General features: G+C 49.5%; 9 protein-coding genes across 26 annotated transcripts; 4 read left to right on the plus strand and 5 right to left on the minus strand.

The window, feature by feature from the left end:
- Positions 1 to 300: 300 nt before the first annotated feature.
- On the minus strand, positions 301 to 3,654 carry FOXG_20028 (uncharacterized protein). Of its 2 annotated transcripts, none has more exons than XM_018400303.1 (2): positions 2,450 to 3,654; positions 301 to 2,281 (listed from the first exon to the last, which is right to left on the minus strand). In XM_018400303.1, coding segments are annotated over exons 1-2 (336 nt in total). In that variant the 5' UTR covers positions 2,452 to 3,654; the 3' UTR covers positions 301 to 1,947. The 2 variants fall into 2 exon arrangements, with proteins under 2 accessions (XP_018246477.1, XP_018246476.1); XM_018400302.1 differs by having other exon boundaries at positions 301 to 2,375.
- Positions 1,792 to 1,905, plus strand: FOXG_20029 (uncharacterized protein; the record flags this gene model as incomplete). Its single annotated transcript, XM_018400304.1, has 1 exon — positions 1,792 to 1,905. One exon carries the CDS (start codon positions 1,792 to 1,794, stop codon positions 1,903 to 1,905), a length of 114 nt encoding a protein of 37 aa, XP_018246478.1.
- Positions 3,655 to 5,847: 2,193 nt separating the features above from the next.
- On the minus strand, positions 5,848 to 5,973 carry FOXG_09321 (uncharacterized protein; the record flags this gene model as incomplete). The annotated part of the gene is made up of 1 exon (XM_018388414.1): positions 5,848 to 5,973. One exon carries the CDS (start codon positions 5,971 to 5,973, stop codon positions 5,848 to 5,850), a length of 126 nt encoding a protein of 41 aa, XP_018246479.1.
- FOXG_09322 (uncharacterized protein) lies at positions 5,915 to 10,860 on the plus strand. Of its 8 annotated transcripts, none has more exons than XM_018388420.1 (7): positions 5,930 to 6,122; positions 6,181 to 7,597; positions 7,650 to 7,836; positions 7,887 to 8,339; positions 8,399 to 8,635; positions 8,688 to 9,880; positions 9,940 to 10,640. In XM_018388420.1, exons 2-6 carry the CDS (start codon positions 7,463 to 7,465, stop codon positions 9,449 to 9,451), a joined length of 1,776 nt encoding a protein of 591 aa, XP_018246485.1. In that variant the 5' UTR covers positions 5,930 to 6,122; positions 6,181 to 7,462; the 3' UTR covers positions 9,452 to 9,880; positions 9,940 to 10,640. The 8 variants fall into 8 exon arrangements, with proteins under 8 accessions (XP_018246480.1, XP_018246487.1, XP_018246485.1 ...); XM_018388421.1 differs by having other exon boundaries at positions 5,930 to 6,110; positions 6,183 to 7,386; positions 7,436 to 7,597; positions 8,688 to 10,640; XM_018388417.1 differs by having other exon boundaries at positions 5,930 to 7,597; positions 9,940 to 10,860.
- On the minus strand, positions 8,921 to 13,643 carry FOXG_09323 (uncharacterized protein). 6 transcript variants are annotated; one of them, XM_018388426.1, is made up of 4 exons: positions 13,214 to 13,458; positions 12,581 to 13,155; positions 11,415 to 12,154; positions 9,712 to 11,362 (listed from the first exon to the last, which is right to left on the minus strand). In XM_018388426.1, exons 3-4 carry the CDS (start codon positions 11,998 to 12,000, stop codon positions 11,025 to 11,027), a joined length of 924 nt encoding a protein of 307 aa, XP_018246491.1. In that variant the 5' UTR covers positions 12,001 to 12,154; positions 12,581 to 13,155; positions 13,214 to 13,458; the 3' UTR covers positions 9,712 to 11,024. The 6 variants fall into 6 exon arrangements, with proteins under 6 accessions (XP_018246492.1, XP_018246490.1, XP_018246489.1 ...); XM_018388427.1 differs by having other exon boundaries at positions 8,921 to 11,362; positions 11,415 to 11,976; positions 12,826 to 13,643; XM_018388425.1 differs by having other exon boundaries at positions 8,921 to 11,362; positions 12,826 to 13,643.
- Positions 13,644 to 14,010: 367 nt separating this feature from the next.
- FOXG_09324 (uncharacterized protein) lies at positions 14,011 to 18,916 on the plus strand. 4 transcript variants are annotated; one of them, XM_018388430.1, is made up of 4 exons: positions 14,011 to 14,411; positions 14,465 to 14,845; positions 14,910 to 15,449; positions 15,504 to 16,480. In XM_018388430.1, the coding sequence occupies exons 2-4, from the start codon at positions 14,795 to 14,797 to the stop codon at positions 16,167 to 16,169; spliced, it is 1,257 nt and encodes a 418-aa protein (XP_018246495.1). In that variant the 5' UTR covers positions 14,011 to 14,411; positions 14,465 to 14,794; the 3' UTR covers positions 16,170 to 16,480. The 4 variants fall into 4 exon arrangements, with proteins under 4 accessions (XP_018246495.1, XP_018246494.1, XP_018246496.1 ...); XM_018388431.1 differs by having other exon boundaries at positions 14,053 to 14,448; positions 14,524 to 14,845; XM_018388429.1 differs by having other exon boundaries at positions 14,011 to 14,845; positions 15,504 to 18,916.
- On the minus strand, positions 16,104 to 18,929 carry FOXG_09325 (uncharacterized protein). Its single transcript, XM_018388433.1, has 2 exons — positions 17,874 to 18,929; positions 16,104 to 17,814 (listed from the first exon to the last, which is right to left on the minus strand). Exons 1-2 carry the CDS (start codon positions 18,303 to 18,305, stop codon positions 16,792 to 16,794), a joined length of 1,455 nt encoding a protein of 484 aa, XP_018246498.1. The 5' UTR covers positions 18,306 to 18,929; the 3' UTR covers positions 16,104 to 16,791.
- Positions 18,930 to 19,043: 114 nt separating this feature from the next.
- FOXG_09326 (uncharacterized protein) lies at positions 19,044 to 20,082 on the plus strand. 2 transcript variants are annotated; one of them, XM_018388434.1, is made up of 3 exons: positions 19,044 to 19,173; positions 19,266 to 19,373; positions 19,438 to 20,082. In XM_018388434.1, exons 1-3 carry the CDS (start codon positions 19,160 to 19,162, stop codon positions 19,604 to 19,606), a joined length of 291 nt encoding a protein of 96 aa, XP_018246499.1. In that variant the 5' UTR covers positions 19,044 to 19,159; the 3' UTR covers positions 19,607 to 20,082. The 2 variants fall into 2 exon arrangements, with proteins under 2 accessions (XP_018246499.1, XP_018246500.1); XM_018388435.1 differs by having other exon boundaries at positions 19,050 to 19,373.
- A 97-nt stretch (positions 20,083 to 20,179) lies between these two features.
- FOXG_09327 (uncharacterized protein) lies at positions 20,180 to 22,639 on the minus strand. The gene has a single exon (XM_018388436.1). The coding sequence runs from the start codon at positions 22,085 to 22,087 to the stop codon at positions 20,510 to 20,512; it is 1,578 nt and encodes a 525-aa protein (XP_018246501.1). The 5' UTR covers positions 22,088 to 22,639; the 3' UTR covers positions 20,180 to 20,509.
- Between the last annotated feature and the right edge of the window lie 1,089 nt (positions 22,640 to 23,728).

The following is a 23,728-nucleotide window of genomic DNA, read 5'->3' on the forward strand; positions in this document are numbered from 1 at the left end:
CTCGTCCATTGCATCGAGTGGCCAAGAGGCACAGATTGTCCGTGATGATGCACAGCAGGATATCTTGTGAGCCACTCGGGAAATACGGAGAGAAGCCTACGCTGACGGTGGAAGACTCGCGAAGCGACCGTGCACCGTAGCTCTTGCTGGCTTATCCCCGGTGACAAGGGACAAGAGCGGATGTGGTGGTGTTGAGGTAGCAGGGGGGCCCTCTAGAAGGTGCCCACGGACAAATCTGATGAAGCATCGAAGTGACCAGGGAGACTTGACACGTTACATGCTGGGGTAGCCACAGTACAGTGCGTGCAACACGGAGAATTATGTTAGCGAAAAAACGGTAACAGCTATGTAATACCAGTAACACCGCCGAGAGAAGTTCTCTCTCGAGATGGTCAAGCGTCAGTGCATAAAAAAGAGCAGCAGGAATCAGTAAGGGATCCTGAACCGCAATTACAATATTCTATCGGCTTAAAGGCTTTGCCAGCCAATGTCAATCATGTTAACCTCCAGGCTTCAAGATAAGGCTCCGGAGCCGTCTCTCCGGCATCAAAGAACGTCGCTGTCGGAGCCCATAGCTTCGGCGGCCTGTGGTGCCTTGGATCTAGCGCGGCTAGTTTCGTTGCGCGCCAAGCCAAGGGCACTTTGGGTTATCCAACTAATGATTCTGCTGTGGACGTGGTAGTGGCAATATATGTCATCGTAAAGCCCCAAATGAATTTTTCTGTCGAGCTGGGAGGCAACAAAATCAATCTTGAATACACAGATATGCTTTCTTTTGCCAGTCAAGGTTGAAGTCAGGATATGGCCGACTGGTATGGTTTCCGTCGCAATTCAGTCCAGGTACATACGGACCTGATACGTCGTTGACGTTGCTTTGAAAGAGAACTGGACCCAAATCTCCGCTGAATGTCGACTTGTCATTAGGACTATAACCACAAGACGCCTAGTTCAAAACTCGCAAATGACTAAAGTTCATGTCTGGTAACGATGAGTAGTAGCCAGACACGTGCTTGAGTATAGTGAGTGAACCGACGCCCCTGTTAAGCGCGGAGACAGCCCAAATTTGGCCGGATCAACAGATGCTGGGGGCGATGCTGCAGGCCCGTGATGAGACGCCTGACTCGCCTGATAAATGTCTTTTGAGGTTTAAATGTCAATATTCTCTTTCACTCTTCCCATCTGAAGCAAGACAGGGATCACATGTAGGAGATGAGGAATGGGGCGCGGAGTCCAACCCGATATTCCCGCACAATCCGTATGGTGCATTTCTGGACCGCCGTGGAGGTGAGCAGGTCATAGAAACTTGACTGGCTAGACATGCAAAAGTTCTAGCTTTGCTCTGTGTAAATGCGTCGAGGATGCGTCTGTTGTGACCTGAAGAGTGTTGAGGACCTTGCAAAGCCTGATCTTTAGCTCGCCGACGGTCACTTGCACATGAGAATAACTTGCTGATGCAGAGGTATTCGTAAGGTGGAATCAGAAGCAGCAGTATTGGCAATGCTCAGGGAGAGAAGATATACGTGTGGCGAGTTGGAGCCAGATTGAACAGTCAGAGATCAATCTTGGGGTACGTTTTAGGTGCTCGCTAGGTTGGCAAGCAAGCCGAGCCGCATCACGGCATTTGCTGATCCGTGGACTGATGCTCCGTTGTGAAACTACCTATTTATGTACATCATGGTGGTTCTTCGATACTACCTGCTGTCCTTATGTGGTCAAGATTAGCCTCGCGATGAAGCTTAAGAGGAACACGACCAATCAAAGCATCCTCGCAAAGTAGAGTTTCCAGAAGGAATGGACACAGGATCGACGGGAAGGCCCATGACGTTGAAGCTTCCGCTGCTGGCGACAAGTAAGATTTATTGCATCAATGCTAAGCCTGACTCCAGGCTCGGTGCTGTATCCTAAACGAAAGCAATAAGCGTGGGGGCGTCAGTCCGGCAGTCTGTGTCATCTGGGAGCTTGAGGACAGTGTGGATCGGTCCCACTAACATCAAATCGCTGACTAGAAAGTTGGACCGTGTCAGGGATGTAGTGATAATGGCCATGGGCGGTTTCTTCTTTGATGGGCGAGACGCTTCGTGGATTGCCGATGCGGGGGGGGGGGTTCTGCAGTTCTGAGACACGAAGTGGCAAGAAAAACGTTGTCGAGTCTTTGGCAGCATGAACAAACAAACATGTTGGCCTTGTGCCGTACAGGAATGAGAAACTAACTAGTGTAGTTTCCCCGAGAAATCTATAATTGCTTCTGAACACATGGTCGAAACGCGAGATAATGTTGCGCCTGCAGGTCCAATGACCTAGGTAACGATCCGCATCCATGACTATGTAAGGTAAGGTATGTATGCTTTTCCTGTACCGTATTTGAAGGTTCTTCTCTATAATACCGATAACAGACCTCTTGTTGGTCAAGATTGTCAAGGGCAAAGGGGAAACGTTATTTTTCACTTACATATGTGCAAGGCTGAGGGGGTGGAACGGCTTGCCAACCTCCAGGAAAGCACTGGCATACTCAACAGGGTTTGCTGGAAACTCTAGCTAGCCGCTTTCTTGTTTCTTCGTGCCGGGGCGACATATGTCAGCTACCAGCTCCTGGACTCATTCGCGTTATGCCTAACAGTGTGACAATTGCCAACGTCTCTATGGGCTCATGATTCTGTTTTTGAATCATGTTCCTCTTTGCCTGACTAAGTTGTGCTGACATGCGCTTTCAGACTCCACACATTCAAGCAGAGCAAAAGCCGTTCATGGGGTTAAAGGTGGTGGCTGATGCACTGTGCGATCCTTGCTCTTGCAGCTGATGCATTGGCATCGCCCAACGAGGGCGCAGACGTGCCTGTGAATGTGCAATGTGTGTGTGCGTGTGTGTGCGCTTCCCGCTCCCTGTAAATGGAGCTACCGATGCCCCCTGCAAACTGATGACCGACTGCTGGCAAAAGCGCATTGTACAGTAGGTCTTGAGTGGCCAATGCTGAATTTGATGCCCAGGCATAGAGCAATGCTATGATCTCGTCTGTTGCAGGAGGACTTGATGGGGGCTAACGTACGAGACTGTTGCTGATTGCTGATTGGCGAACCTCCATCCAGCAACTTCGAATGACATGCATTCTCCGCTGGCTGTATAGAATGGATGGTTGGAGTGTGCGAGTTCTGTTGGGTAAATTTGTAGGGTGATCTTGAACAGGGAGGTTCAGTACTGTAGCTGTGAGGACAACACTGCCAAGAACAGTTTGCGTTGGCGGGTTAGATTGGGATAACAATTTTCTTCTTTGTTGCTCTCACCTGTCTCTTTGGGCTAGCAATACGCCATGGGAGCGGATCTGGCTGATGGGGTCGACCTCCACTGACTGCAGGTTGCAAGGCTAATAGAGGAGCCGAGCCGTACCGCTCGCGTCCCGCCTGTCCATCGTCCAAAGTCTAGGTTGACCTTGGCTGATGAAGTCGGGTTCGGCCGAGAACCTAAGCTTGGTTAATTGGGCGCGAATAAGCCAGTTTTGGCTGCGCAAACGATGGCTCTTCTCTTGAAGCGTAGATTTTACTACAGGAGCACAGCGAACAACACGATGCGGCGGTGATAGTGGCTGGCTGGATTGCGGGCGTTGCGACGGATACTGTACCCAATTCGCAGAGGCCTGTCCGGTTGCGATGATGTCTCTGAAGTTGTGTGTATGGATAAAGAAATCCGGATCTGGCCCATACCTTAAGTTAGGCACCTACTTAAGGTACCTAGGTACTAGGTAAGCGGCAGGCATGAACGTCTCAGATATCAGCTACGGCTTCTCTGGAATTTCGCTGGACGAAAGTACGTGCTAAGGTCAGCACTTGTCTCTCGGCAATAAAGATTTTTCGTGCCGTGGTTTGCTCACCAGACGAGCCACTCCATGAAGATTGAGCACCTTGTTTCCAGGTTGCTCTGCAGTTTGCAGGAACTAACTTCCCTGTTGGTTGGCTGATCAGGTCTATGTAGGTCTAGGTCCAGGTCCAGGGCAGGAAGGTTCAGGGCAATCAGGAATCTACATCCCTATGGTACCTACCTACCTGAAATAGTCCAGGGCAAGCCCGACCAGACCCAGACACCTTTTGGCAGGCACTTGGGCCATCCACCTTTTTCTGGAGCATAGGGCACATACGATTGGCCAGAAAAGCTATAAACGATGGGCCAAAACTTAAACCAAGGCCGCCACAGGATTTTAGTTTCATCGTCCACGTTGGTGTTGGTCGCTCATCCGCCCGTCATTTTCTACAAAGTGCCCAAGCGTAACTAATCTGAGATCTCGCTTGGAGCTGGTGATGGTCAACTCTCGTCTGCGTCTGCCTGCGTCTGCATCTGCATAAGCACATACCTACCTAAGGTACCTACCTACCTACAACTACAACTACTGCTGTATTGCACTGTACAGACCTCGGTAGGTTTTGCACTGTACCACTGCCGCTGGCTGCATTGGGTGATAGTGCATGAGCCAGTCCTGCAGGGTTGCACGTTTTGAGAAAAGCTTCCCAAGCCCATGACCCTAAAACACGACTCACAGAGCAGACCCATCTTGACCACCGAGACAAATCCAGTAATCAACCTTACGGTTCGTCGGTTGGTGGCTGGCTAGCGGGCACAATTCGTCAAGCCAACAATCGATACATAATGATGTAGCTGTGCGATCAGAGAAACAGATGCAGACATTACAACATTCTCAGGTTCACGGTCTGACACCATCGCAGCTAGCATCGGCTGTTAGATATGGAGCGGCCCCCATGTACTGTACAGTGCAATAGAAAGCATCTGCAAGAGTCGACATCCATTTTGACGGATTCTTATCCGAGCCGTTCCTGGCACAAGATAGAACAAGCAATGCATCTACATACAGCAACCTCGTTCGTTAGGTCACTCCGAACAGTCCCCGGTTTGCATTTCTGGAGAATGGCACATCATATTAGCATTCCCACTCACCGCATCAAACCAGCGACTTGGCATTTGCATATCTTGAAAAACAACGGACAACGTTGAGCGAAACCTCTTAGGCTTTCGGTTAGCCATGGGCCACTGTAGAGCAACAGTATTGCACGGTATGACCACAAACTTATCTTTAGCCTTGGAATCCAAAACCGCCGCTGGATAAAAAGCAAAAATTGAGACTCAAGAGGATGATGCAATACGACCGCGTATCCGGGCAGGCTGCTAGTCAATCTAAGCACTACTGGATCGCTTTGGTGTTTTTGGCTGGGTCGAAGACCGCCCTAATCACTCTCTGTGTCTCACATTAGCACAAAGTACTGCCTCAATCGCCTCAGTCATGCGTCTCGCTCATAGCATTGCTTTTTGCTCTTTCTTGGACTTTTGGCCTTTCGAGCAACTATTGATTGGACCCTCAGTCTGGGGCCCACCATTTCAGCCATCGTTGACATAACCCCTGTCGTTCAAGCCGACTGAGTTCCTTCTTGCGAGCTTGATGCTGGTGCCGCTCACGACTGGATCATCAATCTGACTCTGCAGTTATGAGTCCAGATTATAGCAATGTACACACTAACACTAGTCTTTTCAGCTTGTTGTGTCAACAACACAGCTAGCCATGCAAATCTCATCTTGGAGAATCGTATCTGATTTGATACTATTTGGCACCTATGCCCTGTCCCTTCTAAAACCACATTCAGATCCATCCGCGTGTGGGGGCGTCGGAGCTAAGCGTGGGCCAACCGTCGTCTCTTCTCCTCAACACCCTTGAAATGAGCCCTGTCAGCCAGCTCTGTGGATCATGGGATTGGCATCCGTACAGCTCGAGTTGAGACTGCCTTGACCTTGAGTGGCTAGTATCATGCTCTCTCAACCCCGTACTGTGCGACATTGACGATGAGGGGCCCTTACACTCTTCCCTGCCTTTCTCCCACCCTTGGCTTCTCGACCTGGGTGATAGCTGAATACCTCTTCTTGTCGACCTGCTGCTGCCACCACAGCTGGGTGTTCCATTTCTTTTGAAAGACGTGCATTCGCACCCCCTTTTCTCCTCTGACCCCTCCACCCTTTGACCAGGCGGATACCTGGTAGCTACGGCCTGAGATCGGAGACTTACACACTGCTACCTACACGTATCCAGCATTGGTTATTGATCCCTACTACTCATCTGGTGTGTATGCGTGTATGCACTTCAAAGAAAGCTGGTCCCTGTCGTCTGCTTCCATTCTAATTCATTCAAGAGGTGTCTGTACATCTCTCTTCTCCTTCGCTGATTGAGATACGCCCACCCTGGGATAGCAACGGCACGGAAAGCTGTCTGCCCCGGAACTAAAGCCTTGAGAAGAGAGACAACGTTCATCCATCTACTGAAGGCAGTGCGGGGACCTATAGACTCATCCCTCGTTCCCCGGCTTTACGTCTGCTCCAATTCTGTAACCTTGTCATATCACTTCATCCTCTTTTATCAACATCGGAAATCTGTCTATCTCTCACTTCGCCTTCGCGTCACGACGAACACCAATTCCTCGTGCCACTATTTCTCAAGCCCTCTCTCGACAGACAGTACCGCCATTTTGACCTCGACCAAGACTCTTAGTAAACCCTTTCTTTCAAGTCAAGGCACAACAACTACCTCGGAGGCCCTGGCTCAGATTACCCTTTCACAGTTTACAACACTGGAGCTCAAGTTTTCTCCTGGAATACACCTCTCACTTTTCGACTTCTCGCGAGACGATAGGCTAACTCTGCACTTGCAACCTCGCTGTGGCTGGATATAGTCGACAGCATATCTAATTGTATTAGACTCAACCCTTGACGAGCAACTCCACGCATCGACTTCAAGCTCGGCACGACATATCCTGTCTGGAGAAGGATCTCGAACAGCCTGTATTGCGAGGATTTGTTCCCTGGAAATCATCAACTTGATCAGATCATACTCTCCTGGCAACCAAACCCCACCAGTTCTGGAATTGGCGATATTCATCATTTTGAAGGCGTCCCCCTGGCACACACACACACTACTCCAATTACCACCCCCATACTATTCCCGAACCCATCTGCAACACCCAACCTGAGCCGCATCACATTGTTTCCAGGGATCCCACTCGCCCGAGACAAACTAATACAAGTCGACGAGCCTCTTAACACCATTCCTAGTCTGTTCTTATCTTCGAACTGCACTTTTCTGAAGGATCTGAAAATTTTCTGCTGAGCAGCATAATACCTTGCGGACCGTCTCAAATCTTGCCCGAGTCGCATCCACTCAGGACTCGAGTCACTATATATCGACTGACGAACTACATATCACGACATGTCCCAGTGCTACAAGCTGTGCTAGGCCCTTGATTTTCCATTGGGTCTGTCGTTATACAGCATCAGTATCTGACACTGGACGCCGGTGGCAAAAACTTTTACCGAGATTTAGCTTGCGCTTGGCCACTTGCCTTGCGAGTGTATTTGGTTATTCGTAGGCTATCGACAACTAACTCGGGCAAGTCGTACATATCAACAGCTACTAGAACCATGGTTAGAGATTGGACCAGGGAGTCTTTCTCCCGCCATCCTCATCCTTACCTGCCAGAGAGATTTGTCGGGGATGGAGTTGACGATAATCGATTTCCAGAGGCTCAAGATATGCATAGACGACAGCCTCCAATGGTAACAACCTTCAAACGTGCTCATTGGAGTCCTCGCTGACATAAGGCTAAAGCAAATCGCCGATGCTCTTCGTCGAGACTGTGGGATATCGGTCAGACACTATTTCTTGGCTGTAGTAATGGATGACGGAAGCCCTCAAACCTTCTCTGGCCCTAGTACCTCCGGACCTCGAAGTGGTTACGAGAAACAGTTTTTTGATATGGAAAAATACTTGAGGGCTATGGACCGCTTGGATTCTGGTTAGTCGATTTCCGCCCAGTTATGAATCAGAGGGCTAACGTGAAGTTAGGTGCGAGCCCTGTCGTTGATGACTTCGCATTCGATGGCTACAAGCAATCTATGGACTTTCCAAGGAATCGTATGATGGACCGCCGACGAATGTCTCAGTTTGACGATTGGGAAGCGCCAGCACGACAAGGCCGGAAAAGACCAAGAGCTCGCCACCCCATCATTGATGAAGATGAAGTGCCCATGACTGTATCAACAACAATCCGAAAGGGTATTCAGGTTGGAAATCCCACGGAGCTTTGGACGTTTTATGAGCAACGTTTCAAAAACATGCAGCAAACGGCTTGCAAGCTCATAGCAAAAGCATGGGTCAAGGCCGTGGAGCCAAAGAAGCAGTCTACACATCCTTACACGGGAAGCGACGAGAAGGCACCCGACTGGTGGCCGAAGCCCTGGGGTCCAACAAAGGAGGATAAGGTGCGGCACAAGGAGCCAGACCATCTCTACAAACGAGGTAATATTCAACATTTGATTGAGCATTCTCATATTCTCTTCTAACAAACTTCAATCCAGAGCGAGTTCATCTTCTTAACCACATCCTCAGAATGATCGTGGAGCCCAATAAGACTCAGCATCCTGACATTCAAAAGCTAAATCTCAACGTGAAGAAGCTGGAGGAGATTACGATCGAGGCTCTTTCAGGCTTTTTCGCGGACAAGGATAATCCAGCCAATGCGAAGAAGCGACCGTTTCTCAATGAGATTTTCAAAGTGGCCAAGCAACAGGAACGTTACAAAGACGGGATGATTGGTAAGTCTCCATTTGCGGAAGCTGGATGGGTGGATTCTAACTCGATCTGCAGATGGGACAACGGAGGTTTTTGTCATGGCAGACGACAAGATGCTTGATTCGTATGCATCCGGTAACGATGACGACGGGCCTGTTCCCAAGGAAGAGGATGACCAAGATGTGCAGCCAAATAAGTTGGCGGCAGTCCCTGGTCTGATGCCTTCGTCAAACAGCCACAGCTCAGGCGCTTCACTGCATGGCACACCTTTCCTCGGTGGAGAGCTACCTGTACGAGGCAACCAGTACAACCACTCGATGATGCAGGACATGGCTCCAGACCAGCACGGCTTTGTTGAGAACAACGCCATGCCGGTGAATGGTCAACCTGCGGTCCACCCTAATAGCGGGAACCTCGGTATAGATATGGGTGTGCCTCCTGCTGCACATGATTCTGGACGTCGTTCATCCATCTTCAGCGCCTCAGCAGATTACGCAGGACAGAATGGTACAACGATATACACCCAGCAATGGCAGCCGGGTTCCACAGCGCCAAACTCGACGTCAATGTATACCTTCACTCAACAGCCAGCCAATCCGCCAGCGACCGCTTTTGTCAGCCCCGGGGTTCCCATGAATCAGGCTCAGCCATATATGAATGCCTCGTTCGATGGACTCACGCGGGGATATGACCCCAATCAGCCTACTATGTTCCGAACAGGAAGTGTGGCACAACCGTCACAGGTCCATCCGACTCCGGGCTATGACTATATGTCTCAGGACAGTCGAGGGTTGCCCGGTGTCAAGGTGGATGATGTACCGCGACATGCGATGCATTAGACTATGCCAGACTTGACGTCACCTCTTATATACAGCCCGTGACACATTCTTGCTTTTCTCATATGGTTATAGATTATGCATGACTTTGGGCCTGGTATGACAGCACAGGTCGATCAGAACAGATCATGCGATGGTTTGTTACAGCCTCGCTGTTTCTCGGTTTACAGTTCCCACCGAATACCGGTACCAGCATTGTTACGATTGCTCATTTTGTTCAGACGGTGGGCGGCTATGATTGCCACTTGATTCGATACCCCAAAATATATCTTTAAGGACAATCTCGGGATGGTTTATTTGTTTTTTGCGATTGACCACAGCGTCTTGTTTGGGATAAACTGTATTGTGTGTGCCTGCATTTTCGGTATCAAGTTTTGTTTTCCCGTGGGCTTGGTGGTTCCTGATTGGCGGTTCCTGATTGGCATTTCTATGGTGTGCATTCTCGCTCAACGTGGACATTGACATGCTCCGAATTGTTAATTACTGCTTAGCTCTGAGTAGATGAGGGTGGCTCATGGGTGTTGGAACAACGGCTACGAAATTCTTATGTTGACGACCAGAAACGCAATCACGATTAACGGCGGCGAACACGTTTACCAGCAGTGGTTCATTCATCATGTCCACATGCGGACGATTTATCGAGTCCAATGAAATAGGATTACGAAACAGGGGGATGGGAAATGAGAACTTCTCATATCCATAAGCAATGTGGAATAGATATTGGGCGAAGGAATCTTACATATTATACTTCAAGTTCCAGCTTGCAGCTTACTTGCTTCGTGGATACATAGGGTCTGTTAGGTCAGTTCCTGCTAATTTCAGCTCTGAATGAAGAATGGTTGAACAAGACAGTGAGGAGATTCTGCTCATGAGAACTGCTGCACATCTTGGTGTAGGGAGAGGCGGCGGAGGGCCAAAAGGGGGACTATTTCCTTGTGTATTTCTCAGTTGAACAAGACCTGATCTAGCGTTTCAACGCAATAACGATCACAATTCGACTATTCCTTGCTCCACAGCAGCAAAATCATGAATAACAATCATGGACAGGCTTCAGCGCAAGGGCAGAATTTATCATGATCAATTATACCAGGTTGTTTTCCAATACAGCACTCGGAAAAATCATGAACAAAAGAATATGCATGAGCAGGCACATTGTATGAAGAAAAGTTCTATCAACTCGGTTCAACACTCAAGCTACTGTACCGTATCGCACAGTGAAGCAGATCCGTTACCTCAACCTTCTGCTGACCTGTGAGTGAATCCATCCACCAACGCCAAGCTACTTGAAACCATCAAACCAAATGAATCAAATCAAATCGGAGACAACATAATCACGCGAGGAGACTACTCAGATGCACCAAGAACTCTCTTGATACTCTGCTCTCTCCTGGTTGTGGGAAAATGTCGCTCCCGAATCCCGCGAACAAATAAAAACAAAATAACATGCAAAAACACAACCGAGCTGAGTAACAAATATTCACCGAGGGAACATTTGCTAGACGGGATTAGGCAGGGGTATACGTTATGAAGAAGGTAAGTCCGAGGTAGGGGAGAATGCCAACGCTGTATAGTGCTTCTAGCACGATGCATTGGCAGTTGTGTTCTCCTCTTTGGGCTGTGGAGGCTCGAGGCCTGCATTTTGTGCCACTCGCTTCCAAGTCTCGAGCTCGCGGTACAGACGCTCACATTCCTGCTTGAGTTTGTCGTTGGAAGCGCTCAACTCTGTGATAGCTTGCTCTGTGAGAAGCTTCTCGAGCGTCCACTTCTCAATGTTTTGTTGCTCGTTCTCTTTAAGCTGGGAAATAAAGCTGACTGCCCGTTGTAGAATGGAACCCTTGTTCTTCTCACAACCAGGGACAATCTTAGCGAGCTCGTTAATACCTTCGTTGATGGTTTCCCGACGGCGACGCTCCACTGTTTTCAATTAGTATATTTGAAGACAATTCGACAAATTAGATATCCATACCTTCTTTGTGGTTGTCCTTTCGCATCTTGTGCCATTCTTCTGATCCGACTGTTGGTTTGGGGTTGGGGGCTGCGGGATTGTATCGTGGTGGCTGATGCGGAACACCATTGGGTGGTGTATGTTGATGCTGAGGAGGGGCGACTTGAGGAGGCTCCATAATACTGTCAACTGTAGGTGTCACATCGGGGTTGAAAGCTGGATCATGGCCATGCTCAGGATCAGTGGCTGCCTGGGCTGCAAATTGCTCTTCTGTCGAGGGTGGGACATGCAGGGTGGGATACATGCCGAGGGCAGCCTGTGCGGTGCTGGTAGCACTGGTAGGATCCGGAGCTTCGGGGTGGTCGTGATCTGCTTGGGCGGCCTGCTGCAGAGCGTTGAAATCGGCGACGTTGACGCCATTCGCGTTGACGGCCTGGCTCTCCATGGCACTGTCGATGAAGGAGGCGGGGTCGGCAGACATGTGGGCAGCTGGGGCAGGGCGTTTATTCCTGGCGAGATCAGGACTGCCGGATTCGCGCTTCCGCTTCTGACCAGGGGAGCCGGTCAGGCTGGAGAGGTCTGGCTGCTCGGCAAGAACTTCAGCCATGGTTCAGTCGTGAGAGAATTATCGAAGAAAACAAGTGGTTTTTTGGTAGACGGGTTTGTTCGATCAAAAGCGCTCGCCAAGATTAAAGAGGCTGAGTGCAAAGTTTGATGATGTCGAGGCCACAGATGAGAGACGTTGACAATCAATCAAAGATCTGGATAGGGAAGGGCAGTTAGAATAAACTCGCTGCAGAATTAAGCTATGGGTAGATGAAGTGTGAGAGAGAAAAGCAAGGAGATCCGGCCGCGAGTAACGGAGAAGAGGTTGAGCATCTGTTGGTTGAGTGCCAGTGCCAGTATCAACTGTAACACGTGCACATGATGCGCTAGTCTTGTTGTCGAAGAGGGCTTGAATCTTTGCATGGGGCATGGACAGAAGGGAAAGCATCGTAGGTTGTCGCTCGCTTGAGGAGTGAATGTGAGAGTCGCGATGACTGAGCGTGAGAGAAAGACATGATGAGGCGATGCGTCTGTGCTGATTCAGCCACTCTTTATGAGGGATGAAAACAGCGCGCAAAGGAAGATGCCGGGACAGGCACAAGAGTATATTTATGCGATGCTCATGGTGGCAGGCGACGTACAGTTGTGACTGTGAACTATGGTGGTTGTGTTGATGATTCAAGCAAGCAGTAAAGATGCTGCCACTTGGCAAGATGCATTCATTTCATTGCGTTGCGTTGCATCGTCAAGCCTCATTCCATGACTGCAAATACTTTGCAAAAGCCCATTTCTGAGTGCAGAGACTCGAGTTGCATTGTTGCGTCGTCGTGCAGATCATTAAATCAAATGTATCGTGAAGTGAATGAGATGCATGAAAGCGACATACCTCCCAGATCATGTGCTTCGAGGCGTGATCGTGCGAGATCACGAGTTTCTCGTCTCACGTGTTTGCCTTGGTGGGATCTACCTCGTGATATCGCGCGAGTCCCAGTTGATAAGTCGACAACTTCGCGTCTGTAAATGAACGGAACCAGGACCAATACTCAACAAAGGATTTTTAATAATAAAAAAAAAAGGAGGAGGAATAAATCCTGGGTCTTTGATACGCGTTCGGGTCCAGATAAAGACGCGAGGATCTTTATGTTACTAAAGGGGAAGAACGAATTCTCTCCCCGACGAAAATGGGCGCTTCTTTGGCTGGACACGCAGCTGGGAACTGACACTGGGAGTGAGCGAGTCGGGTCACGCGGCGGAGGAAGAGGGTGAACACGTGCAAGTGGTGGGTGAGGCTGGTAAGATAAATAAGTTGACGCGAGTGAGAGGGGGGGAAGATGCTGCCTGAGGCCGAAATAAGTGGCCTAGATGGGAGAGGGCGACCAATAGGAGGGTCAGGTGGGCCACATAAGCACTGAGATGGGGGGAACACGCAGACAAGGAACCTGGAAAGGGCGAAGGCGTTATGAATCAATGTGGAAAGTGCTAGGGAGTTAGTTGTTAGTTGTATTGCACCTGAGTAACTCTATGATATGAGATGAGTTCATAGATACTATTCTCGGTTGCCTGCCTATAAATAGGATTATACCTCTCTACCTTATATACAATACCTAGGTAACTAAGGTAAGGTACCTTGTTAAAAGCCAAGAATACACCTCAACACTAACAATAGTCATGCTTTGGTGCTCTCATCATACAATAATAAGCCTGATCCTCTCTTGTCTTAACTTGATTGTCTCTCTCATTGTCAGCTTGCATAGCTCTCCAAATGCGGAGAATCATTACACAGCACAGGCCAATTAGGGAACCCTCAGGGATAACAAACAATACTACACAATTACACCACACCACTAGAACATGAGGAGCCGGCATGTAATCACCTGATCCCATCCCACGTACATCACTTGACGCCGAGAGGTGAAACAGGTTGCGTCCTAAGATATCTGCGACAGATGATCCAATCTGGACTCGTCTGACACAGGAGCTGGTTCTAGGGGCCTCAGCAGGTTCAGCTCTACGTGCAATATGCTGTGAATCAAGGCCCGAACTGTACAAACACATTTATTAGAAGTCACTTCATAACAATGCTGATATTGACTTTTGATTCCAAGAATACACTCATTTCCCTTCAAGCAAGGATAGCCCAGGTGCCACAGAGACGTTCGTGTATTGGAGCCAAGTCTGCAGTGCATATCCAGTACGATCCTCAAGCCTCTCAACTGTGAGATATCAGAATCGATACCGTGTTTCTCCACCATGATCTATTTGCTTCATGCAGCCAGCCGACTCTGTGTTGAACGGACCACTGATGGTTTGCGGCATAAAAGGCATCTTGTCATACCAGAACCAGATGCAGGCTGATGACGAACACAAGGTTGAAGTCGATACGCTAGTTTTGTATGTAGCATTTCCTCCGAATATTGTTGTTTCTTTGTTAAGCAACTGATAACATTTGAACGAGGACCTACCTACACTTAGGCAGGTACGCAAATATCTGCGTAGAGATATAGCTAAGGTAAATTCTCTTTTAGTTCTATCTTTTCATAAGGTACTCTCTCTTTCTTCGCTTACAGCGGGAATCACTCCCAAGACGGGGCCCCACATACCCATATTCCGGAGGCGGGACGGGGAGTAGAGGACTGCATGATGCACTGCACAGTTAGGAGGTACGTACCTAGCTTCCATTGGAGCACCCACCTCATGACACAACCCACTTCACTTTGACTTCACCTCACTCACGATAACGACTTATCAATCACAATCATCGGAGCTTAATAAGCCTTCCGCCTTCTACGGGCGCTACATGCGATTGTTTACTATCTGAGTAGTCGATCTATCCCTTCCACAAGCAAACATTCATAATGGGCGATCACGAAAGTTCCCAGATCAGACATAACGAGCATCTGCTGCTTGTAAGTCCGACTTAACCAAGCGCCCCATCACCGCCTCTCCATGATAACTGATAGTCGACGTCAGGACCAACCTTTGCTTCGCCTCCCCTCCGAACTCCTTCGAAAGAACTTCCGCACGGCCCATTTCACAATCGAGAAAGACACAGCCGCCCTAAAGACATTACTCAAAGATTCAGCCACCGCTGCCGTCTCCGGCCGCGCATCACAGCAAGATGTCCTTCGTAACATCGACGCAATGGTGTCCCGCATGCGAGGTTTGAAGCGCAAACTCAATGCGAGCGCCGCTGAGGAGGCTCGTCTGCATACACAGACAGCTGCCCGCATCTCACATCTCGACGAACTATACAAGATGGATACGGTGGAGGACGTTAAGTACGAAACATGGAGTAGGAAGAGGCTCGATCGCCTTTTGGCAGACTACCTGCTTCGCCATGGATACAATGACACTGCAAAGGAGCTGGCCGAGCAGCGTGGTATTACCGATCTCGTTGATATCGACACCTTTGTTGCTGCAAGTCGTGTCAGAGATTCTCTTCTGAAGCAGAGCGTGGTTGAAGCTCTGGCTTGGTGCACCGATAACAAGAAGGAGTTAAGGAAGATGGAGGTACGTTGCCTATTCTAAAAACCGCCTCAATATCCACATTCTAACTATTCGCAGAGTAAGCTCGAGTTCATGCTTCGCTTTCAACAATATATCGAGCTGGTCCGCTCGCAATCCTCGGCCAAACTCACTGAAGCCATTGCTCACGCAAAGAAACATCTCATTCCTTACCGGGCCACATTCCCCCGAGAAGTTCAGCAGGTCTGTGGTTTGCTTGCCTTCCCCCCTGGTGGTGCATCTGCCGCCGCTCCCTATGGAGATCTGTATAAACCTTCCCGCTGGGCTGACCTTGCCAACCTCTTCACAACAACCCACAATCAACTCCTTGCCCTCCCTGCAGTCCCACTCCTTCACGTTGCACTCTCTTCTGGTCTATCAGCCCTCAAAACACCTGCATGCCACACGGACCCAATGCACTCATCAGATAGTCCATCTGCCCAAAGCACATCCGATATCGCAGCAGCACCTTCGACTCTCGGCCACGGCGTTTGTCCCATCTGTTCCACTGAACTCAATGAGCTTGCCCGGAATGTGCCGTACGCTCACCATACTCAGAGTCATGTAGAGCACGATCTCAGGCTACTGCCTAATGGTAGCGTCTATGGAAGGGACCGCCTTGAAATACAGGCGAGGAAGAATAATTTGCCTTCTGATCAGGTTAAGGACCTCCGGACAGGAGATATCTTCCCAGTTGAGTCACTGAAGAAGGTTTATATCACGTAAAGAGTTCATCGCTGGGGACTGATGATGCGTAAGAGAAATTTCTGGTTAGATATTGGCGTTTACTACATGGATAGGTGTTCCGGTTTTCATCACATTGTATAATACAAAGTCACTGCGAGCCAGCGGCTTAAACATAGCGCTGCCATCCATCTTTGACGGGCATCATGTCATAGCACGACTTAAAATTGGACAAAATAAACAACTTTGCGAAGCTCGAATTCAAAGGTGCCAACTCCTAGTTAACCATACAATACAGTATACAACAGCGGCGCCGACACCAACTGACACGTATGATCCCCTCCCAACCGTCCTTACCGGTCCCTTTTTTTCTCCATTGGATTCCTGAAACTTCCGAAAGTCATTATATCAAAATCGTAAACCTAGGCAGAATGCATTGGAGCGGGAAGCGAAGAGTATGGTAGCATAGAGGTATGATATCTCATTGTACAGACCCACTTCATGTAGAGAAACCAATAACTATGTTTTTGGCATAATGAAAGGTCATAACGAAAGAGGAATAGGTTGATGGTAAAGAGCAAAATGCAAGGCATAGAAAACATTAATACTATCGGCATAGTCCATAGCCCGCCCAGTGGGGTAACAGCCCTTGGGGATGAGCCTCTCATCGGTTTCCGCCGAAAGCGAAGTTGCCAAATACACCACCGCCTCCACCAGGAGTCATAGGCCCAGTGTTGATGGTGCCGTTATGCCCTTGTGGTCCTGGGGTGGTGGCTAACGCAGCATTTGTCGTGTTAGGGGTGCTAGGTCCGTTGCCATTTGTTTGCCCATCATTGCCGCTTTGCTGGTTCATCATTGACATGACAAGGCTGGAATTTGAGTCAGGGAAGCCCAAGCCCCAGACCTTGCCAACATGCTCATCAGGAATATCACCGGCAAATATCTTATCGCGCATAGAGAAGAAGACCTTTCCGGTGAGTAACGAATCAGAGCCTGCTTGGTGGGCAGAGCCAACACGTTTAATCTTGAGGGTTTCGGCAATGTTCTCAAGTCCAGATTTATGCTCAAACTTTTGCAGGATCTCAGTGCTACTGGGATCGCTGGGTGTAAGAAGGCCGGAGTTGTGTAACCTGATGGCGTGCTTCATGAGGTGCTTCACGTCGTACGTCGTGGGGAAGTAGAGCTTCATCTTGTGGTCAAAATCGACTTCGTCGTTGGGCAATGGTAAGCAGATCAGCAGCTTGGTCAGGTAGCCGAAATCGTAACCGCCATGGAACGATATCCACTTGACGTTATCGAAGCAGACAAGACCAGAAGGAATCAGAAGGGAGGCGAACTCATGAGGATCAATGCCATCACGTTCGAGAGCATTAAAGTCGATCCCGGCTTGCTGAAGTGACTCGATCGATTTCTCGTTATACATGTCGTCCTTCAATGAGAACTTAAAGTTGAACTGCCACGAACAAGGGAAAGGAGCATTAGTCGCTGCCCTTTGAGCGGCTGTGCCAAGCTTCAGATCGTTTGTGGGCCGTGGAGGGGGGGTCTCGCCGTCTTCGTTAAAGAAGGTGAGCCCTATTTGGATGACCCTCAGCATATCGACGTTGGTTCGTAGGCATTGGTAGTGATAATCGCTCTTCCCTCTGAATCCTCCCATGGGCCTTGAAACGACACCTGGAAATTCGGTATCCTTTTCACACCCATTGATTAGCACATCTTCAAAAATGATGCTCATTCCTCAAGCCTTACCATCGCAATGTAAGGATACTTGTCCACCAAGTCTCGCAATACGGCCATTTCTTCGTGCAAGTTGTGCTTCCATACTTCCCGTATCCTACCCTTGTTAGGATGTGTCCTGATTCCTGGGTGTTCCATCAACATGTTCTGGTGAACCTGCCCATGTTGTGGTTGTTGTAGGGCGGCTGCAGGGCCATGGAAACCCATTCTTGCACTTTGACTACCAAATCCTGTATCGGCGAACCCCTGGCCATTGAGGCCGGCTGTCGTAAAAGCATTGCTGTTGGCAGCAGAGAAGGGTCCCAGCTGTGTGTTGGCGTTCAGGTACTGGTTCCCGCCTAAATGGCCACCCTGTTGTTGGGCATGGGAGGGGAAGCCACCCTGGTGGTATGGCGCTGCCACAGCAGGCCCCCCGCCAAAACCCCTAAGTTGCGGCGGCGGCATGTGGTTCTGTCCAGGGAAGTGTTTGTTTCTGTTGGAGGGCTGTCTGGTACGAGTGCCTCGGGAGCGTTGGAGGGGTTGCCAATGTCTGGCTCCTGAACGCAAATGCGATGAGCGCGGGTGGTGATTGGCGGTATTCCTTTGTGCTTGGTTTGATTGTGTGCCAGAACCTGGAGGTTCTGAATTCGAAATAGAGCTCTCAGTCGCTGGATTGACCAAGGATGGCTTCTAACGCCCGAATGGTTTCTAACGCGACGATTTGAAGTGATACGTGTTACCTCGACTACCGCGACCGTTGTTCATTGAGACAACGTGGGAGTATTGCCAAGATTACAAAGTATTTCCCTGATCTTCTCGAGTGACTGCGATGGCGATAGATGTCGTCGAATGCTGTCGGTGGTATATGTGATTTCGTTTCGAATGGTGGAGAGGAGTGACGATAGAGATAAAGATATGCGCCGACTGGATTCCTCGTCGAAGATGATAAAAGGCTTCGCTAGTTACTCGGGGCCGGCCTCTTCCTTGCTGAGATTCTATAAAAAGCGTCGAATGTCCCTTGGAAGGTTTAAAGTCTGTATAAGTCAATTGATGGCATAGACTACGTCCTCTAGACTCTGGAGGGCAGAGGTGAGGAGGGCGGGTGAATCAATTGGTCCGTGCGTCATATCGGAGGAACCAGTCAACTTTGATCCGATCCGTGCTTTACGTGCCAGCCCAGTCCAGTTTAACCTAACCTACAGTGACGGGGGGGAAGAGAGCCAGCATCAATCACTAAGGTCGAATTGGCTCGCTCTCCATTCGCCCATTTCATTTGTCGTCAGATCCAACCACCACCAGAATCTCTCCTTCAGCCCACGATGCTTGCCACGAGGTACGGCGCGCACTCACACGACTGCTATTAACTCAATTGGCGCAACCAGTTGTAGCGAATGAACTCGGTTTGCTAATATGTTCGCCATGTAGAGTGCTACGAGCCGCCGCGGGCGGTCCCAAGCCCAACATCACCGGCTTCAACATGCGGGCGTTCCAAGCATCAACCGGCCAGCCTCGATACGACCCCTGGGAGCGAAAGTCCGTAGTCCCTTGCTGCCACGTCTGAACCAAATAGAGCCAATGTACTGACCCTCCTTCGCAGCGAGGCCTGGCGATACCAGGGTCCCTATACCCGCTGGAACCGTCTCAAGAGCGGTTTCCCCGGTCTCGGCATCGCGACAGTCGCTTTCACCGCTTACTGCGGATACGAATACTTCTTCCTCGAGGACGAGCACCACCACGGTGAGGCGCATGGAGAGGAGCACCACTAGAGTGCATGGATACGACGATTGAGGGAGCAGATTTAGCTGGAATGCAACTATCCAGAGGTGAGAAGTTTTGTACATATACCTCCCGCGGCGAGGACGGTTTTTGATCAGATTATGGAACCATCAATCAAAAGAAATATCAAAACAAGAAACAGGAGGACCTGCCTTTCTGACATCATCATGAACTTGCTGTGGTATTGGAACAAACCGGAAAGCCAATACATCGGTGGCGTGAAGAACTTTTGAACTGGATAGGTAACATTCCTTGTTGGTGACACTTTGTCCTACGATTATCACTCGAATGCTAGGGCTTCCTTTTCTTCGTCAACTGCGATAGTTATCAGTGTGGATGGTGTGAAGACTACTGGTATCTATGCTCACCCTACCAATTATCGGGTCGATCGCTCAGTTACTTATGAAGCTTACGGAGGTGTGCTTTGTTCCTCAATGAGCAAAGCGGAATGAGCATGCAAGGTCCATAAACATCTCGAGTCTTGACCAGTCTGTGAATGTCTATGCAACGAGCCGACTTTCAAGACAAGTAGACCCGGTTCAAGGACAACGCTCAGGAAATAATTGATCAAAATATCAAATTGATTCAATTTGGTGGTTCAAGCCAAGGTAAAAAGGTATCTCACAAGACTATCCTGTCTCTATGCTAACGAAGGTAAAATTGGTCCTCAGACCCTATGCAGAATGGTATCAAATGTCCAGAAACGCCGCCGTATATCCATTTCGGCTATAGCCCACAACTCCAATAAAAGAATAAAGAACGGCCATCCGAGGCCACAGAAGAAGATGCCTTGTAATCATAACGCCGTTTTCCCAGTGACAATGCAGCTGCCAAGTACCCATCGAGGGTCTCGCGTTAGGTCATCATGATTCGGGTCGCAGCTCAAGACTGTCTCATAAGCCGAGACCATTGACAGCATCGAGGGCGCCTTCCACTGCTGTTTCCAATTCTTCCACTCTGACCTTCAACCCCTTGTTCTCGTCCTTGAGAAGACTGACAGTATCCCAAGCCATACTGGCGGTTTGCCCTTGGCAGTTGAGGCATGTCGCAGGCGCAGGCTTAGGCTTCTCGCTCGACATGCCCCGGATAAGTTTTTGAAACGCACCCATTTGAGTGTTGTTGGTGTTTCGTGCGGCAGCATTACCAGTGGCACGAGGAGGCTCCAGTGTGACGGGCTTAGGTTGAGTAACAGGACTGATCTCAGATATGTTGGTACAGATTGTTGGGCTGCGGGATCGCGAGAAGACACTGGCCTCATCTACGCTCTCATCATCAGATGAGGTCGAAGTACTCTTTCGCCAGCGTTTTAGTCGATCCTCATCGACGCCCAGATCTTCTGATACGATCGAAGCTGCTGAGGTAATATTCTCTTTCTCGCCATTAGTCGCCTCATCTGCGCGGTCCTTTTCATTTGCCAAGCGGTTGAGCAAGTACTCGATCATAGCATCTCGCTCTGCCATCAGGATAGCCTGCTCCTCCAGCTGCTTCTTGAGCTGTTGGACCCTGATTTCAGCTTCACTTTTGTTGAAATTTTGAATATCCCGCTCAGCCTGGAGCTCCCTAAATTCTGTTGTGCGTTGCTCATAAGCAGCCTGGAACTTGCTCAGCAGACCAGTGGCGTTCATCTGCAGATTCTTGAAGGCGGATGGCGAGAAAGCTGTGCCTTCAACAGGAAGGCCGTTGGGGAAAAGACCCTTTTCAATGTCGAGATTCATGAGGGCCTCATTTTGTTCTTCCGAGGGACATGCAGTAGGTGAAGCAGTAAGGGAGCCGAAAAAGTTGAATCGAGAAGAAGTTGGTGTGGATGGCTTGGCCGAGGATGTACTGCGTCGTCGGGGTTCTGCAGCGGTTGTGGATAAAGGCGAAGGTGCATTAGATCGATTGAACCAAGTTGAGAAGCCGTTTCGAGGAGCTTCCTCTACAACAGCAGGCAAACTTGACCGAGTTTTGGAGGCAGCAGGCCTCTTGTCGCCGGTGAACGACATGTCGACGGAAAGCGGCCTAGGCTGACTGCTGGAGATCTTGTAGAACTGCGATTCAACGTCCAAGTTGTTGTCGGCCGAGTTGATGGAGTGACGCAGAGGTGACTGAAGTTTAGGAGAAGTAGGTTCTACATGAAGACCGGGATCGCGGGTTCGAACAGAAGAGCTGGGAGGGTGATGAGCTGTCGTAGGAGGTGTCACTGAGAGAGGAGCCAGAGGAGGACTTGAACGGGGAGTCGACTGAGCAGCGCTGGGTGTCTTGAGGGCCGCGGGGGAAAGGCGGAGGGAAGTGGTTTCTGATAGATTATTGTTTCTGGGTTTGTTTGTCACAGCAGCTCGCCTCCGGGCGGTCGAGGCGCGAACACTGGAGCCATACGACGCTTGGGAGCTCGGCCCCGTTAGACGCGAATGATATTCGATGGGAAACTGTCCATGCTCCTCCTCGGCAGCTCGATCCTCAACGAGCCCCTGGGGATCCAGAGGCTGCATAATCGCTAATGTTTCGGTTCCAAGGGGTTTGGGAGATTTGATGGAACAGGGGTCCAGAGAAAGGAACCCAGTTTGACAAGCACTAGAAGAACGCTAGTAGCGGCGATCGTATTGATATATATTAGGTGGAGAGCTGCTCCAAATCGATTGTGTCGAGAGCGGTGGGATAGCTTGTGGTGGAAAGAAGAGAGTTAGCGATGGGTGAACGGTGGTTTATGGCGGGCGAGGAGGCCATAGATATTAACCTTGACACCACAGTTTGTTGCGCGTGGCCGGGTTCGGCTGAGGAGGAGCCGACTGTGCAGTAACACCCAAGAACCAGACCCTACACCTCCTCCACTCCGCGGATAAACGGGTATGGTTGGGCAACTTGGATATGCTCTGATGGTGGATTTGTTTGGACAGAGTTAAGTGGTTGAGGTATCTGAGGGGTCCTTTAGTGGCCAACAAACTTGTACCAATGGGGTAATTCTGCAGCCCCAGGTTGACACAGCTCCGAAGGACTATCAGGTCCATCTATAAAAGATGACAATATCTGCATTTCTGAGAAAGACGTTCCAATTGTCTGTGAAACCCTTTCCGGAATAAACACTGCAAAATGTCGTCTCGTAGTGTCTCACTACCAACAGTTGGCGAGCAAGCCAGCCGAGCTTGGTAACGCCCTAGCGTTGATCCCTGAACGCTGTGGAATGTAGAGACACGCCACAGTCTCCAGAGGCACTTTATCATTGTGGGCTTGACGTAGCTGGAGGTTGGTCTGCCAAGGAAGGCAATAAAACTTAGGACCTCGATCCCAAATGAGAAAAATACTTAGGTATAGTATCATAACTTTAGGGGGCTCTTTGATAAGTTTATTTTGGCATCTATTGTCAAGGTCTGAAGTTTTCTTTCTCCCTTAGGGGTCTGATCTCACCAACATACTTAGGTAGGTAGTACGTTCCATTGTTAGTAGAGTCATGAATGACATATTCATGACAATGATTGATCAAGGGACCTTGACTCAATATTGGCCTTTGGTGAAAATCCCTCGTTATCGAGTCGAGTCCCTGAAACTGAGTCCATAATCATGGTCACAGGATAAGGCAACTGAAGGATCAATGCAACCAACCTTACCCATATAAATCATGCAGTATCACTATCACCTGCATAGCACTACTGCATAAAGGAGCCCTTCCCGAACGGCTCCAACGTCCCCGCACGTCTTTGTCTTGCCTTGTCTCGCCCTGCCTGTAGTTCTAGGCTGTCCTAGACGGGAACCTGCAGAAATGCAAAAGCAAAGTTTCTACCTTAATCTAGGTTCGTAGGGCCATCTCAAGCTTTTCCACGCATTTTCACCCTTCAACCCACAAGCCCGGCCAAACTCAGACCACTTCTTGGCGAGTCCAGGCCGTTCCCTTCTCCATCTGGTTCCTTAACCTCATCCTAGAACAGGAACAAACTTTCGCGCCGGCACGTTGATGAACTTGATTGCCACGATCTATAGCGCCTTGTGGCTGCACAAGATCAAGCAACCCCGGAAGAGATCTCCCTTCGATTTTGCAAGATCATTGATGGCTTTCATGGCAACGACTGTCGTGTGCCACTTTCAGTATGGTGGAAACTTGGATGCACAGTATGCTCTCTGATTGTTGTACTGGACAT

The sequence above is a fragment of the Fusarium oxysporum genome, chromosome 9 (genome assembly GCF_000149955.1).
Source record: "Fusarium oxysporum f. sp. lycopersici 4287 chromosome 9, whole genome shotgun sequence".
Lineage (NCBI taxonomy): Eukaryota > Fungi > Ascomycota > Sordariomycetes > Hypocreales > Nectriaceae > Fusarium > Fusarium oxysporum.